Here is a 27,406-nt window from a genome sequence, read left to right on the forward strand (position 1 = left end):
TTGTTGTTCGTTGATGTTGATGATATTGAGTAGATCACATAACATAAAAGCACCCGTAATTCCACACAGCAGTCACTCATCGGTTCCACTTTGGAAAACGGGAAAATCCTTCGGGGTCGTCCCGGAGCAGATTGTCATCTCAAATCACAGAGGATCATAGGTTCATAAGTTTATATTGTATACCATGCTTCCAGCAATACATTCTCCGTCTGTTGCTCAAAGCTAGCGAAAGATGCAAAAAGTTATATTTTAAAAAGCTTTTTTTCTATTATTTGTTCCCATCCTGGATGCCATCGTCGTCGGCCGGCATTCGCTCTGCAAGGATGAAGGAAATTGTAAAAAAAACTCACATTTCATCTCCATCATTTCAGGAGTCTTCTACTGCTCCGTGCATGCGTACCTTGTGAAGCAAATTTATATGGCGAAATAACAATGACATATCGTATCGCTTTTTTTTTTTTCTTCCTACCGACTCCTGTATCCTGTATCCTTTCCGCGTGGCAGCTGACTTCGAGTCACTGGTCTGAATGCAAAACAGGTTCTCCAGTAGCCCTCCAACCTCCCCCCGCCTCTTTCACTGGTTTTCTAATGGCATACCTACCTATTCTCTTTCAAACGACCATTTGTTTTCTCTCTGTCTTTTGCAGTTGTGCAATGTGAATCCATGCGCAAACGGAGGAACCTGCTGGACTACCGAGGAATCGTTTTACTGTGCATGCCGGCCAGGATTCACCGGGAAAATGTGCGAAGGTGAGTTGATTCATTTAGTTTTGCTTCAATTTTTGTATCTGAGAGAATTAAAGAAAATTATGAATTTAGAAGTTTAAAAAATTAATAGTCAGATTGTTGTTCATGGTAGGCATAACAAAGATGAGGGGTTGAAGGGCAGGCGTTGAAGCCATCCGATTCAACCATTGTCTTCAAAACGTTAATCGTCACTCAAGTGTACTGCTCGGAAGTCGTTTTGACTTTGACCACCCGGACTCGTCAATCTCTAATAAATCCATGAACAACAATAATGTAATCGAGAGTGGAGAGGCAGAGGGAACGGCATTGAACCCGTTCGCGCGAGGAGGACTTGCGAGTTCACCACTAGCAGGAGCTGGTGTACCCACCAGGGAGCAGGCAGCAGGAGGTTCAACGGGAGGAGCACGAGGCGACGCAGCACCGACTGAGGAAGCGCAGATAACTGGTGCGGATCTCACGCGGGGGTGCTGAACCGCAACAGGAGCGGTCTACCAAAGATTTTGGTAGTTGCTGAAAAGCCGAACAGCCGAACACGACGATGCAGCACGAAACCATGCAGCTTGCCGGAGCCGTAGCGGAGAGGCCAAACCGTCCTACGGCTCGAGCTCCATGGTCAAAACCTGCCGAGCAGACGCAACTCAAGAAGCATCCGGCAGAGGCGGGCGTAACCAAAGAAGAAGAAAGGGACGGCCAGTTTGAGTAACCAGGCAACCACGCCGGATACGAAACGTGCAAGGGGCAGGGAAATCAAGCCCCAAAAGGCCAACCCTAAGGGGAACGGTGGCCAACCGGACCAAGGGAAGGAAACCCCTTGAATTACGGTTGGAAAGAAGAAGTTCAGAAAAGTGAAACCAGCCCGTAAGCGCGAACGGAGAGTCCGGCAGACATGCACCTCGCCACGATCAAGCTCCCTGTAGGGGAGGTGAACAAGGCGACTCCAGTCGGCTAGATCACAGTAGGCTGGCCAGTGTGCCCGCTCAACATGTACGAGGTACCAGAGACGTGCTTCAAGAGCTTTGAGCGAGGACACAAGTCGTGGGCGTGTAGAGGATCTGACATGAGCAAATTTGGAGAAAACGCGGAGTAGAAGGCCACATTGCCAGGGAGTGTAACTCATACGATTTGCATGGCGTATTAGGACCACACGACGAGTGGGTCTAAATGTCCAGCAACGCGAGGAGGTCGAACCAACCGACGATAATGCAGTTTACACAACTATGCCTGAACAACTGTGAAGCCGCCCAACAGTTGTTGTGGAAGTCAGACATGCTCCAGCCTTAGATGAGGTCGGAGTTAATTACAGACATCGCCTAGTGACGTTGAGTGCCTTGGTCATCGGTGGAGACTTCAATCGCCTGTTCGATTGGGTGGGGTACTTGCTCAGCTAACGCGAGAGGCTGGACTCTACTCGAAGCTATGGTTAGAGTTGAACGTGGATGTCGCGAAAGTAGGTGACAAAAATAAATTGCAGTACGAACGGCGCAGAGTTCATCATTGACGTGGCCTTTTGGAGTCCGGATCCAAACCCTATCTGGGACTGAAGGTTGACAATGGATACACGCACAATGACCATCCGGCAATGCGATACAGGGTGGTACACGGGAGAAGACTGCCACTGCCGAAGGTCATCGACCGTCATCGAGGTGACCTCCCGCTTCGATAAGCCGGCTTTTGTTAAGCGATTGCTTATGGAGGGTAACACCTACGATCTGTCCAGCGATGATCTAGTCGAAACCCTAAGCTGTGCAAGTGACGCCGTAATGCCAAGGTGATCCCTACCCATAAATGAACGCAAACCATACTGTTGGTCTCCAGAAATGGTAGAATCCTGCTGGAAGGAGGAAGAGGATACAAAGAGCTACATAACTAGCACCGATGGGAGTAGAATGGAGCGAAGTGAGACCTACAGGGCGGCTAAACTGGCGCTAAGCAAAGAGATGAAGACGCGTAAGCAGACGTGCTTCGAAAATCTCTGCCAGACAGCTAACTTTTTTTTCCTGATGCTGCAGAAGTTCGTGGAAACGTTGTTCTCACACAACTAAATAAGACCAAAAAGAGGTCACCCGGTAACAAATGACGAGGTCACCGCAAATAGCGAAATCGCTTAAGTTAAACAAGGTTCCGGATCCGGCCGGTATCCCGACAGTAGCCATCAAGACAGCAATCGAGGCTAGCCCTGACATGTTCAGAATGGCTATGCAGATGCGCCAAGACAAAGGTGAATTTCCGGAGGGGTGGAAAAGAAAAGATTGGTTCTAGTGCCCAAGCACGGGAAGCCACCCGTCGGTATACAGAAGCGTGCTGAACACCACAGGGAAACTGTTGGAGCGGATCATTCTGTCGAAGCTGATAGTCTATACCGAGAAACCCGATGGCACTGGGCTCTTGGATAACCAGTTCGGCTTCCGAAGGGTTGAAGGGACGAATGACCGAAAGGTTAAAGTCCCTCTAAAAATCAAATACACACACATTCTGGAAGGGTCGATCGATAGTGAACGCTATAAGGGCTGTAACTAAAACGGCCGAATTGCGCTCCAAAAGAAGCGAACGGGAATCCACGCTGGACGTGAAGAATGCGTTGAACAGCGTCAGCTGGGCCGCTATCGAGTGCGCCATACACCACCTAGAAGTCCCGGTTAACCTAGGCCGGATACTAGAGAGCTACTTCCAGAAGAGAGCTATTTTCAGACACCGAGGAAGGGGGTACATCAGGGGCAAAGTATCTGAATACCAAGGTAAGAGATTCCCGCTAATATACACGGATTAGTGAGAAAATGAAAAAAGCAAAAAATAGTTATGAAGTTTGCGCTGATTTGTATGGGCACATCACTATTTAGCAAACTTTCTTAAGAAATTAAGCACTCCCATCTTAGAAACAATTATTTAATTCCACTGGATTAAATGTGACCTCCATGCAATAAAACAGGAAATATCGCCATTTGAAAATCGGTAACAATTTTTTTTAATTGGTTCTAAACATATTTTTTCAGCATTTAGAAACATCCAAACTAATAAAACTTCACAAACTTTGCTGAAATAATGACATTTTAGTGTAAAAACACCAACTTTTCATAACTAACGTAGATGTGTTGGTGAGTCTCATTTTTGACATTTGCGGGAATCTCTTACCTTGGTATTTAGATACGTTGCATCAGGGGTCCATTCTGGAACGCGGCGTATAATGGCGTATTGAGGATCACACTTCTACCAAGCGTAAAGCTAATAGGCTTTATCAATTATGACACATTCTACGGGCCCCGTATCATCAATACAAATTTTTCAAAGTTGAGTTACGGCATGTTCGACATTTTTATCACATTCTACATTACTTTTGTCATCCAAAAATGTATTCGACATGATATTAGTGTTACAATAAATATAAATTGAATGACGATTAAGATTAACATTAAAATCGTGATTTTAAGTCTTTTAGGCACACTTTTCATCCAAACTATCGTATTTTAAACACCAACACACTGATTTTTCAAAAGTCTTCCATCATTTGTAGATAAATGTATGTAGATTTTTTAGCATAAAAAGATTTTTAATCGGAAGACTTTACAACTCTGAAATTTGGCCGATCATAGTATGGGTTTTTATTGCGTTGTAACGTCACGAAAAATTAACATTTCTAAATTTTATTCAAATACGGAAAAAGTTACAAATATGAAATTTTGTATGCTCTTTGTACTCGAAAAGATCTTTCAAATGAGACTAAAAAAAAAAAGAAAATCGGTTCACGGAAGCCTGAGTTTCACCTGGTTGAAGTTTGCGTTGTAACGTCACGAAAAAAGTTCTGTAGAAAAGACCAAATCTTTCTGGCTTGGACGGCTTCTGAATTGGACAAACATAGTTCTATATTCAAAACAGTTTCGTTCTCGTTGTGTATGAGCTCTTTTTCGAGATATTGTTTATAAATTGCGAACCATTGCCGGTAATAAACTACGTAGACTTTTGAAGGACGGCGGGGAGATGGTGTTTGGCCAAAATCTACGATGTAATTGTTCTGCGATATTGTAAAATTTTTTAATCGTAATCTAGTACCACTCAAACCGAAAATTTCTGTGATATGAGTGGTCAACAGACGAAACACTGACGAAATTACAAAGTTATTAAGTTGGTCAAAGACTTACAGTTGATGGATAGTTTGAGAGAGAACTTACAAATTTTAAATTTCATACATATCAGGATGCCTTTTACATAGAAATACGATTTCTTCGGCAAAGTTGTTTGGTAAGTAATGGACTTGCAGTTGATTTACCAATAGATGCGAGATTTTGCCACTAGAAGACGTTAGTTTCCATTTTGCAAAAGCAGGCAAGCGATTAGAATTTCTTGAAAAGTATTCTACAAGCTGGAACTATTTTCACTTTGGACATATTGTATTCAAATCAAATTGTAATCAAAGATCAATATATAATTCTTAACTTTCAAAATTTTATTTGATTTGATTCATTTATTCCTTAGATATAAGAGTTAATAGAACACAGTCAAAAATATGATTCTGCTTAAAGCGCTCCATCTTTTTGTAGAGCTAACCAATCAAGTCCAAAATTGTAGATATTACAGATAACAAGATGAGGAACTATCAGTCAAAATTTGAGAATTTTTGTTATATTTTATAAAAAGTTTCGGCTTGTTGAATGTGTTTTGGGTAAATAATAAAATTGGCATGCTTTTAAAAACTTGCAATTACCACCACTGTGTGGCAGAAATTAATAACATACGGCTATTAAACTGAAAGTCTAGTGATCTACCAAACAACTTTAATGAAGCAACCATCTTTCCAATCAATCACGATCCTGAGATATGTAAAACTAAAAATGCGTATGCCCTCTAGCGCCTCCTAGTGGAAGGATTTGAAATCATACGGCCCATCAATTGAAAGTTCTTGACCAGCCAAACAATTTTGTCGAGAACACCAACTGTCTAAATTTTAGGATCTTGAAATATATGGGATGGATATTACGTCAGTGTTACATCTATTTTTGATATAACAAGAATCACCGACAAACAGACGTAACACATGCGAAATTGAATCTCATATGTATCTCGGGACTCTAATTACTTAGACTTTAGACATTTAGAATGTTGATGTCTTTGGAAAAGTTGTTTATCTTGTCCAGAATTTTCAGGTTAAAAGCCGTTTGGTTCAAGTTTCTAACTGATTAGTGGTAGTTGAAATTTTGAAAAATAGTGCACTTTATATTTATTCAAAAAATATTCAACATGTTGTAACTTCTTATAAAGTGCCCAAAGATTTTGCCAAAAAATAGTTTCTCAACTAACCAAAATTTGTTGGAAACTTTTTGAGAAATTCTAAATTATTGTAAACTTTTAATAAGCGTCTCCCAGTGTGTCTGAATCTCACATCCAATAGTGAATCAGCTGTAAGTTTTTGACTTATCAAACAATTTTGCCGAAGACACTAACTCTCTGAGTAATTATGACTCTGACATATATAGGATGGATTTTTTTTTGTCAGAATTAGGTCTATTTGTCTCTGGAATCACATAAATTGATGCCCCTAAGTGGTATGCAGATCCTCAGGTATGTCTTTGATTCAATAACTGCTCGCACATCTTAAAGCGTTTTTAATTGAATCAATGACATTGCATAAATTATTGAAAAAATGTTTAATTCGACGGCGTGATTAATTTTATGCTGCAAAATCTAAATACCTGGCGGTGCGGATATCAACGGTTTAGTCTTTGGGACAATATTAGATGAATATGGGTGGTACTAGGCCGAAGATGGGTACCATTAACCTTCATGAAGGAGTTTTCATACTGCTGATAGCAATAATTTAGCCTTCCGAGCCATTTATCACAAAACGGATTTTAAATAGAATAAAGTTGCTCTTGAAACAGTAAAAATAATGCAATAATATATTCATAAATTCGGGCAATTTTGTCTGATTATTCTGATTAAAAAATGATGTGGATTTTCGTGATGTTACAACGCGAGCAGAACCCTGTTTGAAAATGAACGGGCGTTGTAACGTCACGAAATGTAAAAGTCGATTATCCAAAAACGAATCCGAAATGTAAATGTTTTATTTCACTGCATTGAAGAACAAACCAATAAATTTCAATGGTGGGAGAAATTTTCAGTTTAAAATAAAAATCCGAGCAAATTTTCCAAGATGTTGGTTGCGCGGTAGAGGGGGTCGAATTCTAGCGCGTTGTAACGTCACGCTACAAATACGCATTTTAAACATTTTTTTCAAATGAAAACTAAATGTTAAACAGGTCAAACATATCGGAAATTTTACAAGGAATCTGAATGTGATAAAATATTTTGAGGTTTACAGTCGTCCTTATGAATGAGAGTACAAAATCTGACTACGGATGCGTAGAAACGTTGAAACGTCACGGTAGAATGTGCCTTATCTCGACGGCGTGATGAGTTACATGCCGAAAAATTTAAATATCTGGCGGTGCAAAATAACGGATCTCAGCGCGCTAGTCTTTGGAACAAAACTAGAAGAATATGGGTGATACTAAATCAAAGATGGGTGCCGGTGTCATTAACCTTCATGAAGAAGTATTCATACTATTGATAGCAATAACTTGGCCATCCGAGCCATTTATCACAAAACGGGTTTTCAATAGAATAAAGTTGCCCTTGAAACAGTGAAGATAATGCAATGAAATATTCACAAATTTGGGTTAATTTGGCTGATTATTCTGATTCTAACATGATGTGCATTTTCGTGACGTTACAACGCGAGCAGAACCCTGTTTGAAACTGAACGGGCGTTGTAACGTCACGAAATGTAAAAGTCGATTATCCAAAAACAAAACCGAAATTTAAATGTTTTATTCCATGGATTTGAAGAACAAACCAATAAATTTCAATGGTGGAAAAAAAATTCAGAATATCATAAAAATCCGAGCAGATTTTTTAAGATGTCGGTAGCGCGTTAGAGAGGGTCGGATTCTAGCGCGTTGTAACGTCACGCTACAAATACGCATTTTGAACACGTTTTTCTAATGAAAACTAAATGTTCAATAGGTCAAATATATCAGAAATTTTACAAGGAATCCGAATATGAAAAAATATTTCACGGTTTACGCTCGTTTCCATGAGTTATAGAGGAAAATCTGACTACGAATGCGTCAAAACGTTGTAACGTCACGGTAGAATGTGTCTATATTACCCTCGTGGTATACGGCGAGTCAATAGAGGAATTGGAACTGACAGCAGCTCACACGATATAGGCTTAATGGTGGACTAGATGAGGTAGAGACAGCTGGTACTCACACACCACAAAACGGAGGTGGTAGTGGTGAACAGCACTGCCCATAACTGCATATTTGTAACATTCGCAGTTTTTGTCAATATTGAGTTAATACCGGGGATCATCTCCAAATCATCAGTAGGCTCAGTGTACCAGTTATGGCTATAGTACCTCAAATTCGCCATAGTTGATTTTCAACTTTTAACGATGCAAATCATCAAGAAAAAATATGTGAACAATCGATCACATTCATAAAAGATGATTGCACTCATTCAAATTTCACATTTTGCTCAAATTATGATAGAAATAAATCATTTTCCTTAAAATTTTGGCTTCCTTGCACCCTATTTCGCCATAGTGTACCAGTTATGGCAAATCCCATAAGGAATGCATGTAAATAGTACGAAGTGGAACCGAAATTAAAAAGTATGTCTATAACTGGTACACTGCCCATAACTGCATAATTGTAACATTTGCATTTTTTGCCAATATTGAGTTAATACCGGGGATCATTTCCCAATCATCAGTACTTTCATCCACCCAAATGAACTTTTTAAGTTTGTTCTGCAAAATGTGAAACAAATACCAAGTCGTTTTGTCTCATTGGCTAAAATTTATGAATGTAACCGCATAACAGTCACACTGGAAATACACACTGGTGTCAAACGTAATATCAATCATATTTTGGTCTGATTAATTTTTTAACTATTCGTCCAGCATAAAAGAAGAGCTGTAGAAAATTTCATTGAAAAAGGATGAATTTTAAATTATTGACAAATTTTTGAAATTTCGTATCGTATCCATACTAGCGCATGTTGCAAACTTTAAACTCTATTTTGTACAATGCCTACTTTTGTCGAATGTGACTGTTATGCTGTTATGGGCAGTACAGGGTTCCTATCATTGGCACACGCCATAATAAATAGTAAAAGTGGGTTTGGCTAAGATATTATATTTTTCCTGTAAAGTATGAAAACATATCTATCATTTGACATATCGCCGACATTCGTTGGTCTTCTTCTTATTTTTGTAGAAGTAGTTTTCCTTAGGTAGTGCGATAACTGGTACAGGCACCCTACTTTCATCCACCCAAATGAACTTAACAAGTTTGTTCTACAAAATGTGAAATAAATACCAAGTCGTTTTGTCTCATTATCAAATATTCACGAATGTAACCGCATAACAGTCACACTGGGAATACAAACTGGCCTCATAGCAAACCGTCGATCATATTTTGATCTAATTAATTTTTAAACTATTCGCCCAGCATAGAAGAAGGCCCATAGAAGATTTCATTGCAAAAGAATTCATTTTGAATTTCTGCCAAATTTTTGAAATTTCGATCCTTTTCCATACTAACGCAAATTGCAAAATTTCAGCTCCATTTTCTCCAATGCCTACTTTTGTCGAATGTGACTGTTATGCAGTTATGGGCAGAGCAGGCAGTGGTCATCATGGGCGGGTGCATGATCAACTTCAAGCACTTACTGAAGTAATTGGGGATCATGATCGATGGCAAGCTGAGATACGCTAGTAACGTGGAACATGCTTGCAAAAGGGCAAGCATTGTGATTATGGCGTTGTCGAAGATGATGTCAAATAGCTCAGCCTGAGTCTCGAGTAATCGTAAGCTCTTCGCGAGTAACCGTGAGACAGATCGCCAGAACATCGTCTATATTGAAATGGCAGAGAAAATGGGATTGCTCCAGCAAGGGTAGATAAATACATAGGCTCATATCGAGCGTGTGTAAATGGACGAGCAGATGTGTACGGGGGCGAACAAGTATTATTCCGTTACTTCCACGTCTCACGATTCGTACATGAACTACAGAGTAAATGGCGGCCCGACCAACAATAGGTTGAGTTGGCACCCCCTCCCTATCCAGGGGCTTGAGTCCAACGGGTAGTCTGTAGTAGAAGCCAGGTCCCAATCTTCCAGGGGAGAGAGGAAAACTTAAGGCGGTAACTGGTGGAACACTTACCAAGACGTATACAACGTGGTCCTGGTTAAGTTGACAGCAGAAACCCCTCAACTATCAAGAAAATCAAAAGTAGATCAAATGAATTGTTTCAACGGTAACAGGTCAGGTAATTTGTGTATTACCTCTAGGCTGCGCAATACAACGACCATCACAGTTCTTACAGTATCATTCTATCGTCAGAATCTGTGTGGTGAAGAAATTGAAACAATTTAAGCCCTTTCCAAATGCCTTTTTAAGGCGCGGATCGACTAATTTCAAAGCAAGGTACAACAAAATGAACCAAACTGCTGCTTCTTTGGTCGTTTATCATTCCTTATCCCGGAAATTAATAGACTTCCTCAGTCGCTATAATCCAGACGATTAAATGTCCAATTAGTACGGCTTGGTCTCCGTGAGGCGAGCGAACGCAAGCTTTCCAGACTGAGCAAATGAAATATCGAAATGTAGGAGAGAAAAAAAAAAGTGAAACGAAAAACGTTCAGCCTGGATTCATTTGCCCGATATGTTGTAGGAGCCAAGTGCGCACCGAGAACGGAAGGAATCCTTGGTGATATATATCCACTAAATTCGTACCAAAAATTGAAACATAAATCAGTGGAAAGCCAATTTTTATTGCCCTGCACGTGGAGCATCGACTAGATAGGAAGGTGTACGCTTAGCGTAGAAGCAAATTTGAGGTGGAAACAGAAGAAGCAAGTAAGGGAATATTTTTCACATTCATAATCGAGAACTGCCGGAAAACTAGAATTATGGAGGAATAATACTCAATTATTTATTGAGTGTCGTAGCAGACGACAGAATTGGTCGCAGATTTCGATTCGAGGTAATTGACATTGAACATTTAAAGTGTACATACCTATTTTTACGATTCTTACTATTCTCAAGAAATGTGTTACATATTTCCATTTGGTTCAATTCATGATAAGTAACCTTATTTGATGGCACCAAGCCTAGGAGTCCTCGCAGCTATTTACCTTCGAAATGTTACGTCGCCAATTATGTACGACTTATGCAGCCAATTACGAACCATTAATTTGAGACTCGGCAATCAGAAGCTCATTACTTGGCGCTTCGCCATTATCCTATTTCAATCGACCTCATTGCACCACTGACTGCAATAGAGGGTACCCTCCAACAACTGCAAATGTACTAATCTCCCTGTTTCCCGTGTGTTTTGCCTTTGCGTGCCATTTCAGAGAACTTTGTAATCGACACGGTTGTCAGCTCGAGCGAGATGCTGTCGGACAGTCTTGGTCAGAACGGTGCCCACGGCGGTGGATTGCACTTGGACGGCAGTAGCACCTTGTACGGAGACTCGGAGAACCACATCGGCAAGCGGGGCAGTGCAATCGAGCTGCACAACGCGTACATCGCTGCGGGAACGTTAGCGGCTGCCATTCTAATCGTGGTCGTTGTGGTAAGTTGGGTTTCGGGTTGCATATTGCGTGGGTATGTGGCGTGGCAGGTCAACCGATTTTAGAGTTATTTAACAGAGATAATTGATATTTGATTTGAAAAGTGTACTAGTTCACATACCATAAAACTCATGAAAGAAAACATGTTAAATATTCGATTTCTAATTATTTTCAAGCTTCTATTACTTTTCACACTCACTCTAATAAATTTTACGCTGCTTTTTTGTTTTATGCATTTGCCGTTTTCTTTTCCCGTTGTCACATGACGGAAATTGGCGAAAACTTATGCCGCCCACTAGTTGCATAAAACCACCGCATATTGTTCCAAACCAAGCTTTTCTACGTCGTTGTGCCGTTTAAGGTTGAAGGATTCGTCATTGACATAATCGTCATCATTGAAAATTTTAAAGCAGTTTTCTCATTCAGAACTGCATTTTCTGCAGTGAAAATGTATTCACTGAACTCCATTCTGCACCCGCAACACAGTGAATAGCCGGACCCGTGGCGTAGTGGCTACACGTTTGCTTCAAAAGCAGATGGTCATGGGTTCGATCCCAGCCCCGGCACTTTCGTCAGTTGCTCTTTCCCCTTGAGAGCAGCTGACACTGACCCTCTACTGAGCCAATGACTCAAATGAACTCAGATACTTGTACATCGGCGAACGGCAACCCACAATGGGCCCCCCAATCGGACTGGAAATAGGAATAACCAACAGCACAACATCAATATCCTCGTGCTCATCATTCTACCATGATAGAAAGTGAAAGCAGCGCAGCGCTACGGCAACCAGTTCGATGTAGTATAATTAGACTAGAATACATTTAGGCGCTGTACAAAGTGTATGCACAGCTTCCAATTGGAATCGCTCACGCAGTGCCCTAGTGGACAATAGAGCTGTAAATTATGTTAAGTGATTGAAGAATAAAAAAAACCAGCGAAATATTTAAAAAAACACAGTGAATACATTTTCACCATGGAAATTTCAGTTTTGAACGAGAACACTGCTTTCGAATTATCAATGATGACGATAATATCAATGACGAATCCTTGAACCTTAATGCTGCGTTGGATTTGTTTATTTTCTGCCTTTGCCATCGCTCACCGTTGAGTCACGTACCAAACATAGGATGCAAAAGGTGGCACTAGGCGGAAAGCATTTTCAGGTGTGTGTAGCATTTTTGCCAAAGGTTTACCCGTAGCAACTTCGGGGATTTCTTCTGTAGTTTTTTCGAGATTTCTTGCAAGGATATCCGTGGAACTTCCGGTTTCGCGAGTATTATTACTACAGTTTCTCCTGTAGATCCTTCCAGAATTTCTGTCCTAGCTCATCATGAGATTGTATCCTCTTTAATACCCCACATTTCTCCCAGGTTTTCTACATGAACTCCCTCCGATATCTTTCTAAATCACTGAAATTTCTCATTATGCCATGAACTAGAAGTCCTTTAATTTAATACGAGCATAAGTTAAAACATTTCTTAGAAAGAGGATATGTTGTGCAAAGATTAGGTCATTGCTTTGAATGAAGGAGCTTATTTTGCCAGAGCAGGTTGTGTTCTTGGGGGTTTGAGATGGGTCTATTAAACCTCTTTCGGCATTAGAGTCATTTTTTGACCCAAACTGTATACTACGTCAGCGAGCTGCTGCCAACGTGATGCCAAAGGAAGGTGAAACTCCCTGCAAAGCTCTGAACCCCACTGGAATACTCTTGAACACCCCTGGAACACTACTTGGGGTGTTCATAGAATATTCCAGTGGGGTTCAGAGCTTTGCAGGGAGTTTGAAACGATCTAATACCTCTTAAAACACCTCTAAAATGGCTTTAAATCTTAAAAATAAACATAAACATTCCTAAGCCCCTGAGATCGAAATCACCTGAAACCACTTGAAACTCCCCTGAAGTTCCCTGGAACTCCTAAGAACATTCCTGATATTTCTAGAATTTTCAATTAAACTGCCTTGGAAAGCTCTGAGCCATACTGGAACATTACTGAAACACCCCTCAAACGCTCTTGTATCTCTTGAAACTCCCTGAAATGGCTTTAAACCCTGACCGAAACCCCGTGTAACTTCCTATAACATGTCCCAAGAATGCCCTTGGAATGTCCCTATATCTTGAAACCCCCTGAAACTCTTGGAACGCACCTGAAACCACCTAAGACTTCCTGAGCGCCCCGAAACGCAGTGAAACGCCGTGAAACGTCCCTGAAACCCTCTGAAATGTCCCTCGAACCTCCTGAGACCACCTGAAAGCCCACCGAACACCTCTGAAAGGCCGTAAAGCCTTCTGGAAATCTCATCAATCTCCCTTATAGTATCCCTGAGACTTCCTAAAAGCTCCTGGAAAATTCCTGGAACGCCCCTAAAACCTCCTGGCGTGCTACTGGAACGTGGTGAGACGCCCTCGATATTCCACAAAATTTCCCTGTGACCTCCTGAAACCCTCTGGAACGCTCTCAATCCCCCTAAACTCCCCTGAATCCCCTAAACTCCGACTCTTAAACGACCTGGACCACCCATGGAACGTCCATAGCAACCATCAGGAACGTCTCTAAAGCCCACTGAAGCCCCCTACAACATCCCATAAACTCCCTGGAAAACCCTGAAAAGCATCTGATACCCTCTGAAATACCCTGATAGCTCTCAAAACACCTGTAACCTCCTGGAATCCTCTGGGCAATTCCTGGAATACTTCTAAACCATATAAGACGTCCGGAACGACCCTTTTTTGTCTGTATTAACGAGATTTTTAACCCTAGGCTAGTTCATCTCGGGACCCACGCTTCATTTCCCTTCCAAAGGAAGAACCCAGATTTTATGAAAATGTCGGAAGTGGGATTCGATCCTAGGTACTCAGCGTGATAGTCTTGTGTTCTAACCATCACACCAGGTCCGCTCCGGAATGACCGTGAAAGCTCCCAAAACCATCTAGAGCGTGTCAAAAACTTAATTAAGCGATCCTGGTACCCCTTGAAACCTCGAGGAACATCCTTGCAATCCCCCTGAAAATCACTGGAACTTTCCTGAAACGCCCTGAAAATCCGCTAAACCGCTCTTAAAGTCTGATCCTGAAACTCCTGAAATGCCCTGAGTCACCCATGACACTCTTGCAACCCCCTTGAGCATCCCTGAAACCCCTAAAGTCCGCTGAAACACCCCTGAAACCTCCTAGAACCCCCTGTAATACATTTGAAACATATTGGGACGATCGTGCAACCCCCAAAAACACTATTGGCCATCCAAGAAACTTCCCCAAAAAATACCTCAGAACGTCTCTAGGATCCCCTCTGGACAATCCCTGGAATGTCCCTAAATCAATGATGCAAATGATCACCTCACTAGTGCTCATCACAACTCATCAACTGTATATTTATCGCGTGCGATTGACCTGTGCACTGATCAGCGATGACCAGCAGCAAAGAGGGGGCAAAACGAACATGATGTAAATCACAAACGATTTTGCACACATCTGACTGTGCCGTCACACGCTCGCCCGAACAGCCGAACCATACCGAATAGGTTGGTTTGCGAAGCTACGGCACGAACGCTCGACACGCACACAGAAGCAACATTCGCATGTACCGATACCATACTAATAAAGCTTCCAGCCAACGATGCTTCGCGATAAGCTCTCGAAAAGCATCGAAAGCGATGAAAAGAGATGCTTGGCTAGAACGCAACGGCTCAACGGCGAAAAGGAAGAGTCAACTATGCTGAGCAGTGTTGTTACCGGATATTCTGTTGCCCTTGAAATTCTAAAAGGATATTATAATTTGGTACTCACCGGCGGCTCTTCCTATGCTGTGGGTCGTACCTGAAATAAAGCCCTTCCTTCTCTAACTGACTAATAACTGTTCGATTACCTTTTTAAGCAATTATCATTTTATTATCGTCCCCATTTTCCCCCCTCACATCAAGTAATTCTTCGTGCACATGCTGTCCGTTGGGGCCACCCGCGTCACTGGAGCGTTTCACTACGAGGCCTCGCTACCTTCGATTCCGCTGCACCGAACCCATTCTTCAGACACTTCCAAACACTCGTCGAGGTCTCCGTACGGCAATCCGTGAGGGGACTCGCGGCAGTCCAGTAAACCGTCACAGTTCACCAACATACATTAGACAGCGCGATATTGGTTCGCGTTATATCACCATTGGTCATTGCACGTGCCTACCAGTGTAGGTTGTCATAATCCTCCCGTGTACACTGTTCCGCCGTGCCCACCCCGAGACAGTTTGGAACCCCGCACTACGTCAGTACTTCACCCCCTACAATGGCCGGTCGTTCCGCCGGGCCCACCCCGAGACACTTTGGAACAACGCTTCGATTGTTCCCGAAATTTCTGTGCTATTCGAACACTGGGGCAACCTGGCTACCAACTACAACTCGGACTAGGTACTGTGGGGATTGTCACTCGCGAAAACTTTGGCCAGCTCGTGATTACGTCGATCGAACAACGGCCCGTCGTTCCGCCGGGCCCACCCCGAGACACTTTGGAACAACGCTCGATTGTTCCCGAAACTTTTGGCCGTCACACTGACCGTCTTCTTGGGCACCTGGCTACCGACTACACTTCTGATTCCTGGTGGTTACCGGTCGAACCGGCTGTCTTTCGACGGTCTTTGTGCGGGAATAGTACTTTATCAATGGGGTTGCTACTAAGCACGCGGTCGAAGGGAATCACTTGTTCTTAGCACTGGGTTTTATATTCTTTTTGGAATTCTATTTCCCGGCGCGCGAGTATTGGACGTGTTGCTCGCTTGAAAGTACACACGGGACTGTCTGGGTTCGGCTGCCGTGTTTGGTGCAGACTCCAGAGATATCTTTTCTCTGTGATCCTCTCCATCTGATGATCTCTGCTCGGGAACCTTAAGCTAGGGAGTGTGTGCAGTGGAGTATTGGTTTTTGCTGCTACCACAAGCGTGGCTCTGGGTGAGTGTGTGTCACCCTTTCGGGGACCACTCGTTCTACCGCAATGCATTGGGTCTTTGCCTCTTTTCGGGTTTTTAGTTTTGTTGTATTAAACCAATACTCTACTGTACACAATCCTCTGTATTAGTTCCCTTGGTCACGTCAAACACTTGAAAGTGGACCGTGCGACCATTCAGTGATATGATACCAGTATCAGTGTTGAGTCCGTTCGTGTGATACTCGTATGGGAGGTTGATTGAATAAAGCGAGGATGGGTGAAAACGTATTCGTTGTCGAAAGCAAATCGCATCATTTCGCGAATGTTTTCATCAAATAGCAAGCTTGCCCTAAATTACTTGAAGCTTCATGTAACACACCTGAAGCTCCATGACAACGTCGCTGGGACACTCCTGAAACCCCCTGTAAACCCGCTGAGCCCTTCGTAAACTCCAACCCTGATGCCGACCGTGGATCACCCGTGGAACGTCGCCACAACCCCCTGGAGCATCTCTGAAACCCCTTGTAGTCCGTTGAAACATCTCTGGAATCTCCTGGAATGCATCTGCTACCGTACCGAAGCATCGTGGAACAATCGTGAAACCGTCTCAGATGGAAACGCCCCTGCAACTCCCCAGAACGTCTCTGAATCCTAAAAATCCCTAGAACTTCCCTGAAATTCTCTGAATCCCCCTGATAACCCTGGAACCCATTTGAACATCTCTAAAACTATCTAAATCCTCCTGGAACTCCCCTGAAACTCCACCAAACCTCCTCTGGGACATTCTTGAAATCCCCCGTAAATCCGCTGAAGCCCCCGTAAACTCCAACCATGGAAATCCCTGAAACATCCTGGATCACACCAGCAACGTCTGAAAGCTCCTGCAACTCCATTAAATCTCGCAGGAATCCCCTTTGAACCCCCTAAAATGTCTCCAAAACCTTCTGGATGTCTTTTTTTTTTTATCTGTATTAACGAGATTTTTAGCCCTGGGCTAGTTCATCTCGGGACCCACGCTTTACTTCCCTTCCGAAGGAAGAACTCACATTTTTGTGAGTTTGTCGGGAGTGGGATTCGATCCCAGGTCCTCGGCGTGATTTCTGGATGTCTTAAAAAGAGATTCCAGAAAAGTTTTGTATTTCAGTATTGTTCCTAGGAAGTAAAACCCGTTAAATCACCCTTAGCTCTCCTGGAACCCCTACGGCATCCATGAGTGTCATGAAACGCCTCAAAAATCCCTTTAAAATCCAGAGAATGCTGCTGGTTACCCCCTGAATTCTGCTGAGACCTTTTAAGTTCTAAGTTCTAAGTCACCCCAGAAACCTCATGTGACCTCCTAAAACGCCCCTCAAATCTACAGGAATTTCCATGATGGCCTCTGAAACCCTCTGAAGCCTCCTAAGATAACCTGGAGCGTAGCTGAAACCTGTTCTGGTGAACTAAGCTCCGTTAGTTAAAGCCCAGGCGCAATTTATGCACAATATTCTCACGTTTAATGTTTTGTTTGGATTTTTGCACTTTTGCATTTCAAGTATTACCACTTCATGGTATAATAAAGGTTTCAGATTCAGTGCACTAGATAGCTCTCTGATTAATAAAGGGCATTAATGAATTCATAATAAGTTGAATAAATTGAACCTGCATAAAACATGTTTGTTGTATTGAAACTTCTAACATTGTTTCGTTCGAGATATGAAAATTCGCAAAAAAAATCCTTCCATTCAGTCCTCCCGTTAATTCTCCCAGAGGGTTTCTCGGGATTTCTCTTTCGGTAATTTGTTGCGCAGATTTTCCTGCAATTTTTCTTCCTGTTTTTCTCCCGGCATTTCTTTTCTGAATTTGCTTCCAAGGTTTCTTGTAGGGATTTTCGTGGAATTGACGGAAGAGTTTCTTGCGGAGTGCCTTAAATATTTTCTCCAAGATTTCCTTAAGGTTTCTCTCCAGATTTTTTCCTGGGATTTCTACTGGAATTTCGTTCAGAATTTCATTCAGAGTTTTTTTTTTCCAATACTGAAACTTATCCAAAGTTTCTTTCGGTATTTCTTCAGAAATTCCCTTCTATTATTTCTAAAAAGGCTCTCCTAGGCCCAGCATATCTTTCCAGTTTTCTTTAATGCATATTTCGAATATCTCTCTCCTGTATTTCTTTTGGAAAATCTTACAGAGAGTTTCTTCCGGGCTATTCCCCAGTACTTTCTAGGTTTAATCACCGCATGACTTTATGATAATTGAATTTTATTGGCTTTTCTCGGTGAACGTAATACTACTCGAAGAAGAAGTAAAATCCAGTTGGCAAGAAATAATGAAACTCGGTTCGAGTAAGATCATTTGGACACAATAGGAGCATACGAGATGAAAGCGCGAAAAATCAAATAAGTAACGTTCGCTCGATATGAATCTCTGAACAAGTGTCACAGATCGATAGAACCGAAAGCAAAGCCGAACAACATTTAACAGATCACAACCACGATCTTTTTGCCTGTCTAGGGCTAGTAGTCATCATCAAACTACTAGTACCTAGCCGTTCAACACGAGAACGTTAGGAAAAGGGGTCGTCGTTGTGATTGTGTTGTTCAATTATGGCCCTCTGTTAATTTTCAACTTCTATTCAATTTCTCTCGTCGCACACTTGCGATTCTATCCACCGTTTCTTTCATTACTTTCGTTACTCCCTTCTTCTTCGAGTAGTATTACGTTCACCGAGAAAAGCCAATAAAGTTCAATTATCATATTCCCCAGTAGTTTTTAAAAACTACAAGGGTATAACCCTAGGGGTTGTACGAAAGGGTGACGTAGGACTACGATGATTTGGATTCTTGTAGAAAGGATATTATATCCTAGAACTATATAAGTTCCTTACGACGGAGGTTATTTGCTGCAAATTACTCTTTCATGTTCCTTACTCCTTCCATAAGCATTTCAAACGATTTTGCAATGGCCGTTAATTTCGCAAGACTGCTGCCAAGTCCTGTACCAATTGACCATTTAGTCCTTTTCAGAACTGCCGATAGAGATTTCTTTCAAGAGTTAATCATTAATTTGTGCATGGCTGCTTCGTACAAGTAGGTTTTGAAATGTTGGAATTTACGTGTTTTCACTTTCTAGGAGAATTCGGTAACTGTTTAAATTGGATTTCACGAAACCGAAATCTGGTCAACTTTCAGAAGGGATTTATTCGACGATGGTGCTGTCTCCGATGTCAAAATTTAAATTCATGCGGGACCGGGTAGGCTCTGATGAAGTAAATAATGATTCCCACTTGATGTCCATGATAAATCCAAGGGACCGTGGGCCTCCAAAGACTGGGGCAACCGGAGACCATTCCCCAGTAAACGATATTGTTATTGCTGCAATTAAAATCCTGAATGAGCGCAACGAGGCGTCCCTACAGGGCATCAAGAAGTACACCGCCCATAACTATAAACGCGATACTAGCACGGTTCTTCAAGAAGGGCCTGAAGAACCACGTTCGGCGAGAAGGGCACGTTGGTTGGTGAAAAGGCAGAAGAATAAGAAGAAGTAGTTGGAAACCGATCGGCGAGAGGAAAGCCATGGCTATCAATTTTCCAAGACTGATGCCAAGTTCCCTACCAATTAACCATTCAGTCCTTTTCAGAACTACCGATAGAAAATTAACTCAAGAGTTAATCATTAATTTCCGCACGGCGACTTCGTAGTAGTTGGTTTCGAAATGTCTACACTTACTTTCTAGGAGAATTCGGTAATAACTGTTGCAGAAAATTCAGAATTGTAGCCCTCACAAGGGCTGTTTAAATTTGGTTTCGCGAAACCAAAATGTGATCAACTTGCAGAAGAGATTTGTTCGACGATGGTGCTGGCTGCGATGTCGAAATTTTAATTCACGCGGGACCGAGTTAGCTCCGATGAAGTGAATAATAATTATTCCCAGTTGCTGTCTTTCTATCCGCTACCGCACTGGGAAAATGCGAATAAGCCACCGCCACCTGCTCGGTTGCCGGCGGTGCGCCTACCGCGCCTAGCGGCGCTTTTGCAGTGGTTTGTTTCAAAATGTCGGCACTTGTTGAAAATTCGATATTAACTCCTGTGGAAAATTCGATTTCTAGCCCTCAGAAGGACTGTTTAAATTTGATTTCGCAGAAGGAAAGCTGCTTGAAATCCTGGAGATCAGTTGCTTGTCGAATGGTGCTGGCTCCGATGCAAATCACGCCCGCTCCGAAGATGAGTATTTGGCGGTGCTTCGATTTCACCGCCGCCGCTACTGCTCGGTTGGCAGCGTTCGTCCATCTGCCGCGCTCGACAGTGTGGAGAAGAATGGGAAAGCGAAACGCAAAAGCGCTCTCGCCGACCCCACCGCACTCGATGACGCACAGAAGAATACTGAGCGAAAATGAGAAGAAGATTTTAATTTATACTCCACGAGCGCTCCGCTGATGCGTTCTCGTCGAGGCATCGAAGAAGACTGATGGAAAATGAGAAGAAGCAGTTAGCTTATGTACGCCGCAAAAATTTGGATTCCCCTCTCGCACGTGATTGGCTAGACGAGAGAGGGGTTAAAATCAGTGATGCCATGCAGATTTACCTGCAACCATAGAAATGTAGCACAAGTTAATAGTTATTAAATATTAAACATTATTAAAGTATTGCTAATAAGTAGACTGCTCATTATCTATAAATTATCTTTGACAATCTATGCTTCATACGATTTTCTTGAAGGCTTATTGGCCAAATCAGTGTAAATTAATCAAATTATTGCGATGGAAAATTATATTGAAATTTGGCAACACCGGTCAACGATTTTCATTTTCATTCTTCAATCCTAAATGTTCTATGCGTTGAAGAAAATTGATGGTTTTAATGCTCTTCATAGATAATTTAATTTAATTTAATGATTTAATATCACTCTACTTTGGCAGATTCAATATCAAATCTATCATAGATGCAAGAAAGTGCGATTTAATTTTCACACGACGCATTCGTTCAAGTTGGTTTTGAAATGTCGGCACTTTCTAGGAAAATTCGGTGACAACTCTTGCAGAAAATTCAGAATTGTAGTCCTTACAAGGACTGTTTAAATTTGATTTCACGAAACCATAATGTGGTCAATTTTAGGAAGGAATTTGTTCATCGCAGATGCTGGCTCCGATGTCGAAATTTCAACTCACGCGGGACCGGGTTAGCTCCGATGAAGTAAATAATTATTCCCAGTTGCTGTCTTACCCATCCGCTACCGCACTGGGAAAATGCGAATGAGCCACCATCGCCACCTGCTCGGTTGCCGGCGGTGCGTCTACCGCGCCCAGCGGCGCTTTTGTAGTGGTTTGTTTCAAAATGTCGGCACTTGTTGAAAATTCGGTATTAACTCCTGTGGAAAATTCGATTTCTAGCCCTTAGAAGGACTGTTTAAATTTGATTTCGCAAAATCAAATCTGCTTGATCACTTTCTTCGACGATGGTGCTGGCTCCGATGCTGGAAGTGCAAATGACGCACGCTCCGATGATGAAAATTTGATTTCACCGCCGCCGCTACTGCACGGTTGGCAGCGTCCGTCCGTCTGCCACGCTCGACAGTCTGGTGAAGAATGGGCAAGCGAAACGCAAAAGCGCTCTCGCCGACCCTCCGCACTCGACGACGCACGGAAGAACACTGAGCGAAAACGAGAAGAAGATTTTAATTTATACTCCACGGGCGCTCCGCTGATGCGCGCGCTCTCGTCGAGGCATCGAAGAAGACTGATGGAAGATGAGAAGAAGCAGAATGCTTTTATACCGCAAGGAAAAATCTAAAAATGTGCTTGCACGTGATTGGTCAGTGAAAAGATGGGTCAACAATTTTCAATTTTTCAATAGTTTATGATTGAAAATAATAACTTTCAAGAATTGTAGAAAATTGTTGTGCAGTTTTCCCATCGATTCAAGCTATAATCCGAAAAATCCATCGATTAGTTTTTGAGTTATTAACGTTTGAAATCTTTCATAATTTCGTTACATGCTCGATTTCTGGTTTTTGCAAAGTGTACCCCGGTATAGAAAATAAAGACGTAGTCCTACGTCAAAACTTTCTCTCAGAGTTCACCTCGAGATCAGAGTTGCACTCTGTCACTGCCAATGGCAAGCAAATATCTGATTTTGGTAGGCCAGCTGCGATCCAAGTCAGCATGCGCTCTGTTGAGTCACCGTCACTTTCTTTGTTCCACGCGACGAGCTCTGTTAGAAGTTTTTGAAAAAAAAAAACTATTGGAGGCCCGGCAGTATGTCCGAAATCCATTCCAGGTGGGACTCTGTCAAAAATTTTGAGAGGAATCCCGGGAAAAGTGGGTATGTTTAGCAGCGTCAGTCGTCTAGGCGTTTCGTAAGCTTCGCAGTGTGGATTCGATTCCCGCTCCAGTCGGTGAAAACTTTTCATCAAAACGGAAAATCCTGGAAGAAAGCTTCGGAATATAAGAGTTTAGGAACTCCTGTAGAAAAAAATACGGGAGAATTTCTGAAGAAAAATTCTATAAAACTTATTGCACAAACTCTTGAAAAAAGAAAAACCTTTGAAAATATGTTGTAGAAAATTATTTAACTTTGATTTATCTCCATATGGCAGGAAGTTTGGAAGAAATTGTTGCAGAAATCTCGAGTGGAATATTGAAAGGAATTCTAGGAAATATATAAAACAAATATTGCAAGGAACTCCGGGACAATACCAAAAAAAACTTCGAGAGCAGTTCCGAAAAATCTCTTGGAAGAAATTCTTGAATGATTAGACATGAATAAAACAAAAATGAAGCAACTCCCGTTTTGATCTCGGTACGGAAGAAAACCTAAACTTTGAAGTTATCGTTAAATATTTATTCAGTTTCATTTCACAATGTAGTTTCTAACTACAAATTCCAGCTCAGAATGTGTTTTCTTAGTGACCTTCCGTTATTCGCTGGAATAGAAAAAAACACAAACTTTCCACAACGAGAAAGTAGAAACTTATGCTTCAATATTTCACCTCGATTTTCTCTGCCCTTCCGACAACTTTAGCAGAAAGAGCAAGTCGAAAAAAAAAACAACAGAAGAAAATTCCATTTCCAGCACATTTTCAAGTCTTGGCGCATGTTTGGCGGATGGTCATGCGACCCTAATTCGAAAGAACACCAGCCGGAAGCCGGAAACACCGGAACGGAGAGAAAAGCGAAGTCAAGTAATGTCATGAATCATTCACCCAAGCCGCCGCGGCAGGGAAACGTGACACAGACTGTCCCGGGTAGTGGATGAATATGACATACAGATGAGTTTGTCAGGAGGGAGGGAAGGTGATGAGAAGGAAATGAAGTAATTTTCGGTTGGCTAACAGAAGGGCAGGGTGAAAGTTATTAAAAATGTGGAGAGTGAAAACTTTGGGAAAGTTGCGCAACTTTAGAATGTTAAGAACGTGCTTTTTCTGATGTGGGTGAAGGTGATCACGTCGGCACCGTTACTTTTAGTTGTTCTGATATTGCTTTATTCATCTACTGCTACGAATGAGAGCTTTTAAGATTGATCACGTTTTACGGAAGAAGTTAAGTTAGGTTTAGATTAAGTTTAAACATATTTCTCACTTGCTTGTGAACAACAAAGCCTTTTTCTGTTATGAGTATCAATGGTATCAATACTATACTACCAAACTGGAAACCATCCCAACAAAACTTTCCTGGAAAACAACTAAAACAGCGACAGCTCATGTAAATGCTAATTGTATCTTACTCCTATAGCTTTTTCACCACATTCATATACATACCTAGAACAACACAATGACAATTGTCCCTAACCACCTCGTGCTCCAGCTGACATAACATCCACCCAGCCAGTCGCTTTTTCCCAGCGTGTGTTCAATGATGCTTCAAACGGTAACGACTAGTTTCACACCCGATGTGGTGCCCAAAGAGAGAACACTATCGGTTACGATACTTTGCCATTGTCGAGTCCGATACTATCAAACACCTCTATAGAATGGTCTATGTTCTAGATAGGTTGTAGTTAGATAGCAGTAGATAGAACTTTGCAGGCTGGTTCGAGCGTATCCTTCTCTGGACAGGAAAGCGCACCATGTGGACGACGGTCGTAAAACTTTCCGAAACGCCCCTATTTATGGTGGTGGTTATTGTTTTGTAAATTTTAATTAAAATTTTTGCGCCACTGTTTCTTCTCCACTTTGGGGTGCATTTCCGTGCTGGCTTTTGTGAGGCTGCTTCCCTTGGATGCAAAATTGGGGGCCCTGTTCTCGCGAATGAACAAGGGTCAAGTGAATTGAACCAACTAGGTTGCTGGTTGTTGCTGGTGGACAGCGAAGAATGGATCGCTACGGCTCGAATTGGTTGGTTTCCGGAAATCGATGAGCTTTATACACAAAAGTGGCACATTATTATCACCCAGGGGATTGACTGGATTATTTGCATATTAAGTTGGTAACTAAAGGATGTCGATTAAGTTAGTGAGATAATCATCGGCTTACAATCAGATTACATAAAGAGGTTATCTTCGCACTTTAACCACCGAACTGACAGCTTTATTGATTGATATAACCGAGATTTGCACTTCCTGGATTTCAGGGGAGCAAAATGCTGTATATACGATCACTCCAAAACTAGATTTTAATAGAAACCTCGAAGGGTCAAGTATTCTATGCTAATCAACTCTGGTCTATGTTTAACATCATTGAATCCAATATCAAACGGGTATGTTTACAAACATCGGAGGAACAAATCTAACGAAAATTACAATAGATTGTAGACAGAGCCGTAGCGTGCGGTTGGCTAGGTTGGCCCCCGCCAAGGGTGCCAGTCTCAGTCTCAGAGGGGCGCCGAAAGGCCTAAGGCTAGAAGAAAACAGGATGATGCCAACGTTTTCTTGAAAGACTTAACTATTTTCAGTATTTACCATGATATTATCTGGGAAATTATCTACTATTTAAGTTTTTATAACGAGCAAAGCGAAAACAATATGCTTTCAAAATTTAACTGAAAGTTTCTTTCTGAAAATTCCTAAACATTCTCACTGGGGGATGTCTTGAAGGAGTTTCGGCAGACATTATTTCAAAAAATCATTCAGTGATTAATTGAAAATATTCTTTAAGGAAATCTTCGAATATTCCACAGATTCCTTCGAAAATTCTTCATGCTTATGTTTCTCAAACTTCTAGTTCATATTTTTTCCTGGGTTTCTCCTGGAATATCTCCAATGATATTATTTCAAAAAAATCCAGAGTTTCCTTCAGAACTTCTTATAGGTATTCCCGCAGAATATATTTAAGGATTGCTTTGAATCCCTTCAATAGTTTTCCCCATTAATTTCTCCATGGATTCCTATAGGAAATCCAGCAGAGGTTCCTTTAGGAAATCCTGCAGAAATGCATCTGTTCATTCCTTCATCAATACTTCCAGATATTTCTTTCAGAAAATCGTCTATAAATTTCTTTAGTAATTTGACCAAAATTTCCTTCAGAAAGTCTTTCATAGATTTTTTTAGACAGAAGAAAGCTCTAATATCGCTAAGAAAACCTTACATTGATTCTTTCGGAAATTGTTCCAGAGATTGCTCCATCCATAGATCCCTTCAGGAACTTCTCAGGTACATCTTCATTAAACCTTCAGGGGTTTTTTTTTTCAAAAAAGCTTTTGCAGAGATCCTCCAATAATTTAGCAAGTGTATTCTTTTAGAAATTCTTCCAGTGGTTCTCCACAAATTCTTATGAACTACTTCAGGAATTCATAAAAGAATTAATATATGAGTTCCACTGAAAATTCTTGCTGAAACGTCTTACGGATTTCCATATGGACCGAACATTCCAGTAGAATTACTTCAGAGATCCCTGCATAATTTCATTCAGTTGTTCTAGCAGGAATTCTTCCAGAGATTCCATCGAAAACTCACATTGAATTTTATTCAGAAATTTTTCCTGGTATTTATCCATGTACTTGTTTTATCTAACGATTACTAAAAAAAAGTCATAGAGATCTTCTGGAAAATATTTTGATTAAACTTCAGAAGAAACCTGTGCTAAAGTTGTTGGAAAATTCTGCTAAACTGATTCCATTAATCGCCGAAAATCGGTAGAACAGATCGTTTGAGGTATCCTGACAACCCCTGAAACTTCAATAAGTATTTTTCAAAACAAAATTTAGTTAAACAAAAAATACAGAAAAGAAAACAAATATTGTAAGATATCTAAAAGAAAATTATGCATTATTTATGTAAGGAATCTCCAAAATGCATCTTAACTACAATTTTTTTGGAAATTAACAATTTCCAATTGTCGTGGGGCGCCAATCTGGATGCTTGCCAAGGGCGCCATGGGACCACGCTACGGCTCTGATTGTAGATTGTAGTACATTTCCTTATTCTGGCTTTTATGCATACAAAGAGATTCACATTCACAATATTAAGTGTTTAATGTAGAATGTGTGCTCTCTAGAATGCAACTAGGAGTTCAAATTGGCCATTGCAGAAGTCGTGCTGGATTTCTGCCGAGTTTCTCCACTGCTCAATAAACCTGGGAGGAGATAGCTCACGTACTGGGGAGATTTCCTCCGATGGAAGGAAGGAGAAGGACTACTTTCCCAATCTAATCTTAAACCGTACTCATTAAAGTTAAGCCCATCATCTCTCCAAGACCACCAGATGGTAGATCCCATTGAAATCATAAGCTTCTGCCAAGCCAAGCGCACAGCAACTTCTATCCCTACCTCTCCGCGGCGCGGACCGAGCTGTAACCTTAGGGCTGTAGATCGGATAACCAACCCTGGTGTGGACTTTGGTCGTAGGTTGTCAGGGAAGGGGGGTTTACTTCTGCAAACCTGAGCGTCTGTTCTCCACGAGGAGCGGCTCCTGTCGCTGATCCCCATGTTGGGGGTGGCTGATCGACGTCCGAGTGTCAGAGAAATACTCTCAGCTCAATTGTACACTTTGTTTCTCCTGAATTTCAGGGGTTGGCCCTGAAACCAACGAGCAACAAAAGAGAATCAAGACAATAACTCGAACAAGGTCCAATGGCAAGGACCCACTCGACATAAAATTACTTGCGATTGGAAACTCGGTACATGGAACTGCAAGTTTTTCAGTTTCATCGGGAGCACCCGCAATACTCGCCGAAGTATTGGACCAGCGTAGTTTTTCAAGAGA

The 27,406-nt window shown here is 41.7% G+C and overlaps 1 protein-coding gene across 3 annotated transcripts in view; it reads left to right on the forward strand.

Annotated features, from left to right (window-relative positions):
• The window catches only part of LOC109401076 (uncharacterized), a 632,275-nt gene that overhangs the window by 530,567 nt on the left and 74,302 nt on the right, over window positions 1-27,406 (forward strand). For all 3 annotated transcript variants that reach the window (XM_062851342.1, XM_062851340.1, XM_062851341.1), the window contains 2 exons: window positions 648-750; window positions 11,169-11,389. In XM_062851342.1, coding sequence (XP_062707326.1) covers window positions 648-750; window positions 11,169-11,389 — 324 coding nt within the window. The remainder of the gene's footprint in view (window positions 1-647; window positions 751-11,168; window positions 11,390-27,406) is intronic.

The sequence above is a fragment of the Aedes albopictus genome, chromosome 2 (assembly GCF_035046485.1).
Source record: "Aedes albopictus strain Foshan chromosome 2, AalbF5, whole genome shotgun sequence".
Taxonomy (NCBI): Eukaryota; Metazoa; Arthropoda; class Insecta; order Diptera; family Culicidae; genus Aedes; species Aedes albopictus.